Source organism: Oryzias latipes, chromosome 24 (genome assembly GCF_002234675.1).
Source record: "Oryzias latipes chromosome 24, ASM223467v1".
NCBI classification, from domain to species: Eukaryota; Metazoa; Chordata; class Actinopteri; order Beloniformes; family Adrianichthyidae; genus Oryzias; species Oryzias latipes.
The window spans coordinates 1,523,315-1,535,438 of NC_019882.2; the positions used below are offsets into that span (position 1 = coordinate 1,523,315).

A 12,124-nucleotide genomic window follows, 5' to 3' on the forward strand; every position below is an offset into this window, starting at 1 on the left:
TCCTCTGGGAGTTCGCTTTGGGGGCTGACCTCTGACCTCCCGAGGACGAGGATCGCAGTTGATTTCTCTAGCAAACGGGATCTTCTGCTGTTCTAGCATTCGGGTCAGATCCACTTTGATCTGTTACATCTGTGCACGTGTGTGTGCACGTGTGATGTCTCGGTTCCGGTTCTCTCAAACCCGTCGTCCATTTGAGCAGAGCAGTTCCAACGTTTTCAAAGCTAACGCTAGCGCCGAGAACCAAGCTGGGGGTTCGCCCCGCCCTCCCTTCCCATAATCCCAGAGACACGGGTAGCTGGTTTAGCTGGTTTAGCTGGTTTAGTATAAATGCATCTGTGGCTGCAGCTCTGCTAATCTGTGACATCATCTTTAGGATTTTCCACACGCCGCTACGGCGATTGAAGAAGGAAACGCTCAATACTTTGAACCGTTCGAGGTCACACTAACAAATATGTAAAACCCCCAAATTAACCAGATAATTGTGAATGCATGCTGGGAAACGCTGACGTTATGGGGAGGAGTCTAGAATTATTATTGGATGCCACTCTGAATGATCCATTGACTGCATGTGAGAACTGGACTGAGTGGCTCCTCCCTAGTTCAGGTTATAAACTGACCAATCAGATGCCTCAATTGAAAGTAGGCGGAGCTTGCAGCCCCCACCCCCCCTTTCCAAACCATTTGATTGGTAGATTTTGCGCAGCACGTTTTCTAGTGATAGGGGGTGTGGCCTTCCAACAAGCTCACTCCTGATTGGTGAAAGTGGTTTCCATAGAAACTCAGACTGACCCGGACATTCCTCTGGTTCCAACGTGGCGGCGTCCGTTTTGTGAAAAAAATTAGCGACCAAATTGACTTAATTTGGTTGGAGCTGGAATAAACCATTTTCTATGGACGACGTCACACTCGCTCACTCCAGTCCTTTGGTACAGTCTATGATTTATTTCAGGGAAGTTTTTAATTTTCTTCAACTTCATCTGCAAGATTATCTTTGCTCACCTGGGACCTGTAGTCCCTTCAGGATATTTGACACACTGATGCTGCCACCCCTCATTTATTTAAGGTGGAATTTGGGACTTTTTAAGGTCTCCTGGCTGGACGATATGACTTTTCTCCTTGCTTTTTGTATTTTTTTTGCCAAAAAAAATAGATAAGTGGTCAATGCCAACATTTTAGGGAGGAGTCTAAATTATATTTATTAATATTTATATTTTGTCTGGGTTTTCAAAGCGTATGATCGGTTTTTAGCCTCGGTAGTTTGGTCTTGGGTTCAGAAAAGGGGTTCCGCCTAAACTGATTATGCGAAAAACTTCCAAAATACTCTGGATTACTAAACTGGACGTTATGTGTTAGAAAAGTGGTAAATATTTGACTTTGTGTTTTTTTTTTTACATTTTCTTTATTTTGCACCTTTTAGTCATACGTGTTTTTGCCGCCTCTAGAACTTAAATGGACTTGAATCACAATTAGCTGTTAATTTCTTCAGAGGTTCTGCAGAAATTTTAGCTTTTTTTTTTTTCCTTCACGTAAAAATCCTGACATTTATGAGGTGAACATCAACGCTCAGAAACATATCAAAGGTCTGAATTTGGAGGATGAAGCGTTTTTATTTGGATCATCAGGAAAACGAGCGACAGTTTCCACCCCTGAAGACGAGTCTGAGGGTCTGCGGACGGAGTCCTGTAAGTATGGAGACTCACAGATGCTTATTTTCTGTCTGAAAACATGAAACAAACATGGCGAGGACACAAAAACGTCACATTTTCCACTCAAAGACTTCCAGCGGTCGGTTCTCCCACGTGACGTCCAGAGTTTGAGTCTGGTTGGTTTTTTTTGGAGAACGTTGGACTTCATGGACTCCAAAGAAAACCTTTGATTCTAAGACGGTGACATCACACCTGTAGGTGACATCACACCTGTAGGTCGTGACGGCAACACGTTCCTGGAGAAGAAAAACCGCCAAGCGGTTGGATTTCCAAGAATCCTGTGTTGTTTTTACATATTGTGTATAAAGTACTTAAATGTATATTTATGGATGTAAATATAAAAAGTTTGACTAAAACTGTTACCTTTGTGTGATTTTGTTTCCTCTAAATTTCAAAATAAAGGCCGTCCAACTCAAAGACAAAACGGTAAATCGCCCACAATGCAACACTAAAAACTGATGCTGTTCAGCCCGGATCCCGCCGCGGTTCCTAAACTCCCAGGTGACCTCTGAACTCTGCTGGAACCTCTGTGTCCAGCTTGCAGATGACCTTGTAGATGGCTTTCTTCCAGGACGGGTCGCGGTCTTTTCCCAGTGAAATCGCAGCGTAGAACTCTCGAAGCGTGACCTCGGCCACCTCCAGGAAACAGTCGGGGACCTGTCAATCAAAGTGGAAGGTCGGGGAGGGTCACATGACCAGAGTCAGAAAGTGGCGTTGATTTGGGTTGGACTCCACCCCCCCACACGGCCTCTTCCTGTAGTTTAACCACAAATCTTTAGTTGATTGACATGAAAACAGGATTTTTGATGATTTCTGATGTTTTGTTTGTTTAAAGCCAGACTTGTAGAAGACCCACAACACTATTAAACAATCATTCTTATAGATTAGTATCAAGAACAGATGACTTTAATCTTGCTGGGTTAGATGACTCACCTGTGTCTTTTATTACAAACGGTTTAGATTTTTCTGCTGTAGCCTCTGAATCTGAACGTGTTTTTCTATCATTATTTAATGGCTTCAGCACTTTAAATGTCAAAACACTAAATTAGATTTTTATTTAAAAACAATCTGTAATCCTCCTCATAATCTGTTTTTGTCCACAGATTAAAACTCGGACGTCCGTGAGGTTTACAGCTGGAAATGGGAATCTTAAACCAAACACGTCGTCATGGTTACATACAAATATCAAAGAAATCTAAACACACAGACGGAAAAAAAACGTCTTTTTCAAGATCACTTCATCCTGAATTTCTTTCCTTTTTTGTGGTAAAAGAGTTTATTAAAGATGCTTGCAAAGAACTTTTCATTCTTGTTAATCGGATATATTTTGTTTGTCGTTTGGTTCAAAGATGTTTAGAAAATGGACATTTATTTTTATTTATTTTGCATTTTTCAGTCTTGTTTGTCATTTTTATTAGTTTAGTAATTCAAAGTTCGGGTTATTTTCCGGTAATTCTTCAAACGTACGAATCTTTTGGAAGTTTTGTTTCCTCAGAAAATCAAACGGGATTTTCTTTAAAAAAATGGACTGCTTTGATCTTTTACTCATCAAACGTTAAAACTTCTTTTGGAAATTAAATCAAAGCCAAACTCGGATGATAATCCCATAACTGAAATAAATCTGTTCTTTCCTTTTATTTTCCAGATGAATCTACTTTTTTATTGACAATAAATAAAAAAAGATGAAAGATTTTAATCATTTAGGTTAGTTTCAAATCTTTATTTCTCCATAATTTCATTTAATCTCACACCTTCAGAGATTAGAACAGAGCTGAACCTTTGATGGACAGAAAAGGAGACTATTTTCAAGGATTTGATTCTTTCTTTGTTGTTTTTGCAGATTGAAATAAATCTGCATCTCATCAAACTTTGGGTTTTGACGGTTTTTTTCTTTAAAGGGTTCAGAAGAACCATCAGAACCGAACCCGTGCGGTTCTTCTCACCTGGAAGTCGTTGGCTTTGTTGTAGTGCATGTTGAGAGCTCTGAAAAGTTCCGATTCTCTGCCCACAGTCAGATCCCGGAGGTCCAGCAGCGCCGCCCGGGCCCACTTCTCCATCTGGATGTAGTAGAACTCCCTGAAGTTGCTGAACCACTTGATGAGCTGAGAGGCGATGCAGCGCGAGAACTGGGGAGGACAGGAGGTCCGGAGGAGGACGGTGAGTCGCTCACAGCACATTCACTGAATAAAGTACACCTCTGACCCAAATCTGCGGCGTCCCGCCTCCGTTTTTCCGCCGGTTCTGACCTGGACGTCGTGGAAACACGTCCTCAGCACCAGGGAGCTGGGGTAGCGGGTGTAGAAGAACATGAGCTTGGCCTTCTTCAGGTGGTTTGCTGTCAGACCTTCCTGCAGCTCCAGAGTTAAGTCACCTTTGCCCCGGGAGCGTTTGAAAGTGAAAAAGGCTGAAAGGATACGTTCACGGCGTACAGATGACTCCTGAGCACGCCGTCTGACTCCATCTTCACCCCGGGTGGACACCGACTCTCCGGGGGAAGCGGTTCCACCGCCGCCGCCTGATGAGGACTCCGCACAGACCTGGAGTTCACTTTTGGCCTCCAGGGCGCCTCACGCCGCGGTTCTGCGTCCTGAAGACCACTGACAGCGCTGCTGCTCCTGCCCGGCCTTTGCTCCTCCCCCTCGGCGGCGTCGTGGCAGAGGAGGGATGGCGGTTTGGGATGGCGAGGAGCTGCAGATCTTTCCAGATCAGGCCGCTGCACAACCAGAGACAGAGCTTCTGTTTGGACGTCCGGAACGTGGACGTCCGCAGCGCCGCAGCAGAAGGAGCTCCACTTCTTCTCCGCCTGAGGAGCGGCGTCTGCGTCCTCCTCTGAGGCCGGCAGCAGCGGCATGCTCCTGAAGATGGCGTCCACGCTCCTGCTCACAGCTCGGGACAGTTCGGACTTGAAGACGTCTGCCATCAGTTGGAGTCCCTCGGGTCTGGACTGGAAGAAGCTCCTGGGCTTTACCTTCCTCCATCCACGGCACCTCCTGCTGAGGAGACCTTCATCTCCTGCAGGAGGTGCAGCAGACAGGCTGCAGAAGGGGGGCTTCTCCTCCCTCCCACAGTCGGACAGGATGTGGCTGAAGCTCCTCCTGAGGTGGAGGTGCTGTCCCGTCTCCTGCTCCTCACCTGTGTTTTCAGGTCTGTGGTGGACGACGGCGTGCTGAAGCTCCTCCTGGTAGGACTCCTGATCTGCGGCGGCGCCGGCATCCGTGCAGATCATCCCTCGGATGGTGTTTTCCACTCTGGCCCGCTTGGCGTTGTTGAGGCTGCAGTCGTCCTGGTCGTAGGAGTCCAGCAGTGGGTGGAGTCTCATGGACAGATGTCCACCGCTGCACTGGGCGGAGGAGCCAAGCTCCATCTGCCTGAAGCTGAGGAGGTTCGAGTCCCGGCTGCCGTAGCCGGACGGGTCCGAGCCGGAGAGGAGGGGTCCTGGAGGGCAGCTGCTGAGGCAAACGCCGCGGGGGAACATTCCTGACCCTCCAGAGAAGCTGATGGTGCAGAGGAGGAGGCTGCGGCTCCGCGGCAGGCGGTGAACGCCACCTTTTGTACTGAAGTGGACCTGCAGGAGCACCAGCAACCAGGAGGCGTGGCTTCATCCTCCATCCTATCACCTCCCCGAAGAGAATCCAGATGGGACCCGTCTCTCATCTCCGTTTCCATGGAAACGTGGAGCAGCTGTTTCTCTCCAAACTTCCTCCTGTTAGTTTTGTTGTTGTTGTTTTCTTCAGGGTCCGGTACTCGGTACCGTCTGGGTCCGGTTCCGTCGCCCCCGCAGGTCGCAGTCGGTCCGGCTCCGAGCAGAGGCGGAGTTCGGTCTCCGTTCCCGGGTCAGTCCGCAGCAGCGGGGCACCGGAGAATCCGCGCCGCTAACCGGGACGGACGAGAGACGTTCAGGGCCAGCTCCGACATTTGTAAACCGGAGAAGAAAATCGTCCAAATAAAAGCTTTCAATTTAAAGAAAATGAACGTTTAGGATGAAATTGATCACTGTTAGCAGTTTGACCTTTTGTTCCCTGGATTTTAGAAAAATGCAGTAACACAAACACACCAGTTTTACACAGACAAAAGCTGAATACAATTCTGTTTTGGTCTGATTTGTACTTTCTGTAGTTCTAGGGAGTCATCCGGTCAGATGTTTACGAAACATAGTGTGTGTGTGTATATATATATATATATATATATATATATATATATATATATATATATATATATATATATATATATATATATATATATATATATATATATATATATATATATATATATATATATATATATATGACTGTATATATATATAATTGTGCAAACACATACATTTCGTCCGTTTACAACATCTGGATTTAAAACGAGATAAACTTTCCGCTGTGATGTTTTAGAAGGAAAAAACTCTAAATAGTTTTACTGCAGATTATTCATATCAATCTGATGCCTGAATTCCAGCTCCAGAAAAGTTCCCCGCTGATGGTTTCCATGCTGTGATTCTGCTGAGCTTCCAGCAGGTGGAGCTGTTTCGGCCCTGAACGCAGCCTCCGCTCAGCTGATGAAGGACCTTCATGTTGAGCCAACAGGTGGTTTCCTCCTCATCCTCCTCATCCTCCACCAAAGGTCGATGCTGAAACTGAAAACTTCCAAACTGAAACTGCACATTCAAACTTTGCTCAACTTTATTGGCATTGACAGTCTCTATGTTATTTGATTCATTTACATTTTTTGTTTCATTTATTTATTTTGATAATCAACAATAGTGCAACGAAAACATTTACATAAACCAGAAGAACAAATAAAAACTGATTCATCAAGCCAGACATTTACAAACCATGTTTATGTTTCTTATTCGCTCGCTGGGTTTAAATTCTGATTAATAATTTTTTTGGTTAAAAATATTCAGATTTTGGATTTGAGGTCAATTAACTGTGACCTCGTTAGGATCAGTTAAAGTGTTTTGGTTTCCACCGTGTTGATAAATCGTATCCGACTCAGATTTTTATCTGATAACCTTACAAATAATGTTTTATATTTGCAGGAACTGTTAAAAGACAAACTTGGTTCTGAATCCACTTAATTGTTTTTTTGTAAAAATCCAACAATCTCCCTGGGAGATTTTGAATCCCTTTGGTTTCAATGGAATTTGTACTTTGATATTTTATTTGATTCAGCTAATGTGGTCCTGGACTCTTCAGGATGATGGATCTTTCCGTTTTGTGGTTTTTCTTTGAGCAGATTGGATGAAAAAACATGCCGTCGGCTGAATGAAAGGCCGCTGCGAGGAGCACGCCTCCACCGTTCATTGCTGAAACATCTTATCTGGTGCCAAGGCTCCCCGCGTTCCCCCGCGCCTCGAGTTGTGTGCCAGCCGTGGATCTTCAAAGCCTCGTGGGGCCGCCGGGGCCCTTGAGGAGCTACAGATAATGGGATCGTCTCTGACAAAGTCTTGAGGGTTGCTTGGTCCTTTCGCCCTCTTCACAGACGCATGCTGGAGTGCGTGCAGCTGCGCGCGTCGCCTCTTCACGGATTTCTGTTTACTTTAATAACGGCGGGGGACAATGGCTCCTAATGTACGTCTTTGTGTCTCTGCCAGAACCTCCACAAATGTCTGACCAACACTGTTTGGAGGAAAAACACTGAATTCATTATGGGGGAACAAAAACAAACATGAGATTAGCATGAGAACACTGGAGGCCCAAATGCAGCAAACAATAACACGAGGGGCTCCTTTCATTTCATTATTTACTTTTGCGTCCGCTCAAGATTCCATTAGCGCTTCCAGATCAGGGTAATTGGCAGCGCAGGCCTGTGGTACACAGATATCTGAAGGGCTTGCTGGCAGCTTTTCCATCCGTCTTCAACATTTGGCCAAATCTGCGAATTTCCAATTAGACACTGAAGAAGACGCAGGTTTCAAGTCTTTGTGTCCTCTCAGATGAAACAGGAGCCATTAGGGTTTGGCAGCCGGCTGTTGGTTTTCATTAAGCCACATCAGAGAGATCATTTACCTAAATTATTCTGTTTTGGTTCTCAGTTAAAGGAGCTGATTAGATCAGAACGTTGCGCTGGTTAAGTTTCAGCTCAGTTTGAAGTGTGGTGAGTTTAGGGAGACGGTAGCTCTGAATTCCTGGTGATTAACAGCTGGTTGATGGTGGTCAAAGATGGTTGATGGTGGTCGTAGATGGTCAGAGATGGTCGATGGTGGTAGGGGATGGTCTGAGATGGTCGATGGTTGAAGATGGGCGATGGTGGTCTGAGATGGTCGTAGATGGTCGTAGATGGTCGTAGATGGTCGTAGATGGTCGTAGATGGTCGCTGGTGGTCGTCAGTGGTTGGGGATGGTCAGAGATGGTCGCTGGTGGTCTTAGATGGTTGGGATGGTTGTAGATGGTCAAGGGTTGAAGGTGATCGAAGATGGTTGGTTGTGGTCGTAGATGGTCGATGTTTGTCTGAAGTGAATTATTATGATAAAAAATAAAACACAAAGAGCCTTTTTTTTAAATAAGAAGTGGTTTATAACTTTTGAAATAGGTTTACATGAATTCCTTTAAAGATAAAAGACGTAATGTGCCACTTATTTCAATGCAGCAAATTTAGTAGTAGATATTTTCAGCCATAAATTCATAAATCTAACAAACTAAAAATAAATCATAACTAGGTCAGTGATTCCTACTGTATTTTTCATCTCTTATGGCACCTTTAAAATCCACCGTCTAATCTGGTCCACCTTAAGATGAATTCTTTATTGCCATCCGAATTATTTCCTGAAAGATCTTTCAGCGTTTTATTGGACTTTGGCAGACTACAAAGAACTGACGGATTGTTGGAGAATTTCAGCGACCGCAGTCAGGAACCTCATGGAGCCATAAGAACCGTCCTCAGCTGTTTGTGAATGAGTTGAATTAAGTTGGAGTTTATTTACTTCACAGTTACTTTTTAAGATGAATAACTTTTTCTTTAACTAGAGAAGCACAATGGAAGGCGAAAGAGCCACATGTGGTTCTGGAACCTCAGGCTGCAGAAGAGGGCCCAACCATGACTCATGAGGGACTCTGGAGATAATTGGAGCTGTGGATCTAACCCAGTTCAGATTGACCTGGGAGGGATTCCTGCAGGTTATTGAAATGTTAGCCTCGTTTACTGTAAATAAAACTGGACTGAGTGGCCCCTCCCCCCTGGCATTCCATGCAGGAAGTGGCTCTAAGAAGCCAAAATGAACAGCCGTTCCTCAGTCATTCTATTGGTCAGAAGAGCGGTTCTTGCTCTGGTTCCTTTTTTTTTTTTTTTTTTTTTTTTTTTTTTTTTTTTTTTTTTTTTTTTTTTTTTTTTAACTTGTCCTGTCCAACAGCTAGGCAAACAGATGAGAGCTGAGGGCCTCTTGTGTTGGACATATTTTATTCTAACAAGAGGGGTTATTCATCTTCAGACAAACCAAAGGTATGTCTGAATAAACCCCTTTTGTAATTGAGGCCAAACTTTATTAATTTCAATCATGTTTGAAAATCTTTGGTGTTGGACCGGACGGAAAAGGAAAGAGGGGAAGAAGAGAGAGGGACGTTAGAGAAAGGGGGGGGTAGGAGGGTGATAATAGGAGGGGAAGGGGGGTAAGACCATGAAGCAGCATAGAGCAGACAGGTTTACTGGTTGTTTATCGTTACGGTACGGTTCAAATGTAGTACAAAAAGGGCGGGGCCTGTTCACACACACTCAAATATTATCAACACACCTGCTAGCCGCAGAAATGTCCACATGTCAACATGCACACAAAACAGATAGTGTTCACGAACGCATACCTATGCCTTTAAACCAACTAGTGTGAAATCTTTCATTCATTCAATCATGCAAACTATTAGTGCAAAGGTGAGCTAACACCTGTGCTCAGGTGAGTGTTTATGTTCTTCTAAAATGGATGGTGGAATGTGAAAAGAAGGAGGAGGAGCGCCCAGCCACCCCCACACCCATACCCCCGCCGCAGCAGCAGCGGCAGCCGGAATTCCCCCAGCGCCACCGGGAACAGGCAGGGAACAACCGCCCCCCGGGCGACCAAGACCGCCACCCAGGCCAGGGCCAGCAGGACCGCCGCGAGGCCCCCAGAGCCAGAGAGCAGGGAGGCGCAGAGGGAAAGAGAGCGCCGCCCCAGCCCAGCCAGGAAAGCAGCCCCCCGCCGCGCCGGAAGAGCCCAACGCAGGGCCCCACCGGAGAGGGACGCCCACAGCCCCAGACGAGCACCCCACCACCACCCAGGAGTTCCGGGCATCCCCCCGCCCCGACCCCAGGTACGAGCCAGGACCCCCCAAGGGAGACCCGCTCCGCACTCCAGGCAGCCACCCACCCGGCCCACGGTTGGTCCAGGTAGGAGCAAGGCAGGGGCCCGCCGCCCCCGCCCAGGAGGGGGGAACCCCGGGGAAAAAAGGGCGGCCCATAAGGGATGTTATAAATATGGCCCGACCAGGCTCGGCCATGTTGGAAGTTTGGCGGGGCCCAGCGCCCAGGGGCAAGGACCAGGACCCACCCCCCAGGGACACGAACACCCCCGGCTCAGGTGTAATATGAACCCCCCCACCGCGCGGAGAGAGCACCGCCGGGCCCAGGGAGCCGGCACCCAAGGGACACGGCCGCCATCGCCAAGAGGCCCGCACCCCCCACCAGGGACGGGGTAGGGGACAGATGGACCCAGGTCCCACCTTCCTTGTAAAATGTGTGTGCGTGTATGGGTGTTTGAGAGGGTGTTTGTGTGCATGTGTGTGTGTTTATGTTTGAATGTATATATTGAAGGGGGAGGGGTGTGTGTACTAAGGGGGGTGCAGTTAAAATTGGCGAGTAGGGCACTAAGGGGACATCTCCTGATTACTCACAGTGATGTCCCCTCACCCTCCACACCAAGGGGCCCTAAATGTCTAAGGTGCGGTTAAAATTGGCGGGTAGGGTGCCAGGAGGACATCTGCTGCTTGCTTGCAGTGATGTCCAAGCACCCCCCCTACCAAGGACCCTACGTGTCTAAGGTGCAAATAAAACCGAAAGAGGGGGGGCCCACTCCATACGGCAACCATAGGAGGGGGGCCACTCCCAAGTAGCCCCCCCCCAAGGCGCATCGCAGGCTAAACCCCCCACCCCCTCACCCTAATATGAGGTTATATAAGGAAGGGGGTAAGTTGGGGACAGCTGGTAGACTGTCCCCCGGTGGTCAAACAGCCGTCCCCCAGCCCACCCCCAGCAAAGGGGCCAGGGCCACCCAGCCCAGGGGCCCACCCCCTGGTTCCTTTTTTTTAAACACGTTCTTGAAAATCCTCATTTTTTAAGGATATTTTTTCTGTAGTTAAAGTTATAAACTAACCAATTACACGCCTCAATTAAAAATAGGCCTTTGACCGATTTCATGTAGCCCGCTTTATAGTGGTAGGGGGCGTGGCCTTCCAACAAGCTCACTCCTGATTGGTGAGTATGGTTGCCATAGAAACTCTGACCAACTCGTACTAATCACTGCTTACTGATGACATCTGGCTCCAAGATGGTGACGTCTGTTAGAGTTATGTAATTATCATTTGCTTGCACACTATAATCTCCATAATATGATTGTCTCATTTCTATCTTTCAGTAAGAAAACAATGACCTGAAAAGTTCTGATTATACGAGAATATGATGTTCTTGTTGTTTCTGATTAAATGACCCACATTCCTGTCTGCAACCTTCAGTTTTCAATAAAAGAAGGCTCCATGCACTAGGATGGCAGAACTCCTCTGTGACAGTTCGCGCTGTCACAGACCGATTCTCCTTCTGCAGAAGTCTAGCAAAAGTTCTCATCTCCTGTGTGGTTCTTCTCTTTATTAAGGAAAAAGTCAGAACCCTGACAACGTCCATATGGGGGGGAGGGATGGAGACGATTTAACTTAGCTAGAAGTAAATGGTTTTCACTCGCTCAGTCCAGTTCTTGGATACAGATGATGGCTCGTTGTATTTGGATCTTCATTCCCGCTTCCATTAAACCCGCATGGATGAAAGCGGCGCTCCTGCAGCGGCGTCCTTCAGGCTCACAGGTGTCCACAGGACGTGGGTCACATCAGGCTGATGGTCCTTCATGTCATTGTGGACACAGCTGGAGACACCAGCCCTGCTGGACGTCACACCTCCAGACAATGGAGGATGCCGCTCGTGCGCATAAGTGATGCTGGACATTCATATTCATGAGAGCGCCTTTCCTTCAGCCGCTGCATCTGCTCCGTTCTTCATCTCCGGGCTTTAGGAGCAGACGCCAGCGTCTTCTCCAGGCTCTGGTTTCACACCTGAAGACTGTTACCGTGGAAGAACACCACTCAGGAACGTGTCAGAAACCTCGCTGTACTCTCAAGTCAGAAAAGTAACTGGAACAAAGACGCCGTGTTTTGTAATGTGGCAGACTTCAGCTCCACGTGGTAACCATGGCAACCAGG

At 46.9% G+C, this 12,124-nt stretch overlaps 1 protein-coding gene across 1 annotated transcript; it reads right to left on the reverse strand.

Moving 5' to 3' along the window:
* Nucleotides 1-1,766: 1,766 nt before the first annotated feature.
* Nucleotides 1,767-5,587, reverse strand: LOC105357129 (prospero homeobox protein 1). Its single transcript, XM_020714557.2, has 4 exons — nucleotides 4,123-5,587; nucleotides 3,953-4,054; nucleotides 3,650-3,832; nucleotides 1,767-2,363 (listed from the first exon to the last, which is right to left on the reverse strand). Exons 1-4 carry the CDS (start codon nucleotides 5,179-5,181, stop codon nucleotides 2,196-2,198), a joined length of 1,512 nt encoding a protein of 503 aa, XP_020570216.1. The 5' UTR covers nucleotides 5,182-5,587; the 3' UTR covers nucleotides 1,767-2,195.
* Nucleotides 5,588-12,124: the final 6,537 nt, after the last annotated feature.

Excerpts from the sequence above, each read along its gene's own strand:
- LOC105357129 (XM_020714557.2), bottom strand. The coding sequence starts at position 5,181 with ATGTTCCCCCGCGGCGTTTGCCTCAGCAGCTGCCCTCCAGGACCCCTC. Across the intron at positions 3,833-3,952 it reads CGTGTTTCCACGACGTCCAG|TTCTCGCGCTGCATCGCCTC; the intron begins GTCAGAACCGGC and ends TGTCCTCCCCAG. Across the intron at positions 2,364-3,649 it reads ACAAAGCCAACGACTTCCAG|GTCCCCGACTGTTTCCTGGA; the intron begins GTGAGAAGAACC and ends TTTGATTGACAG.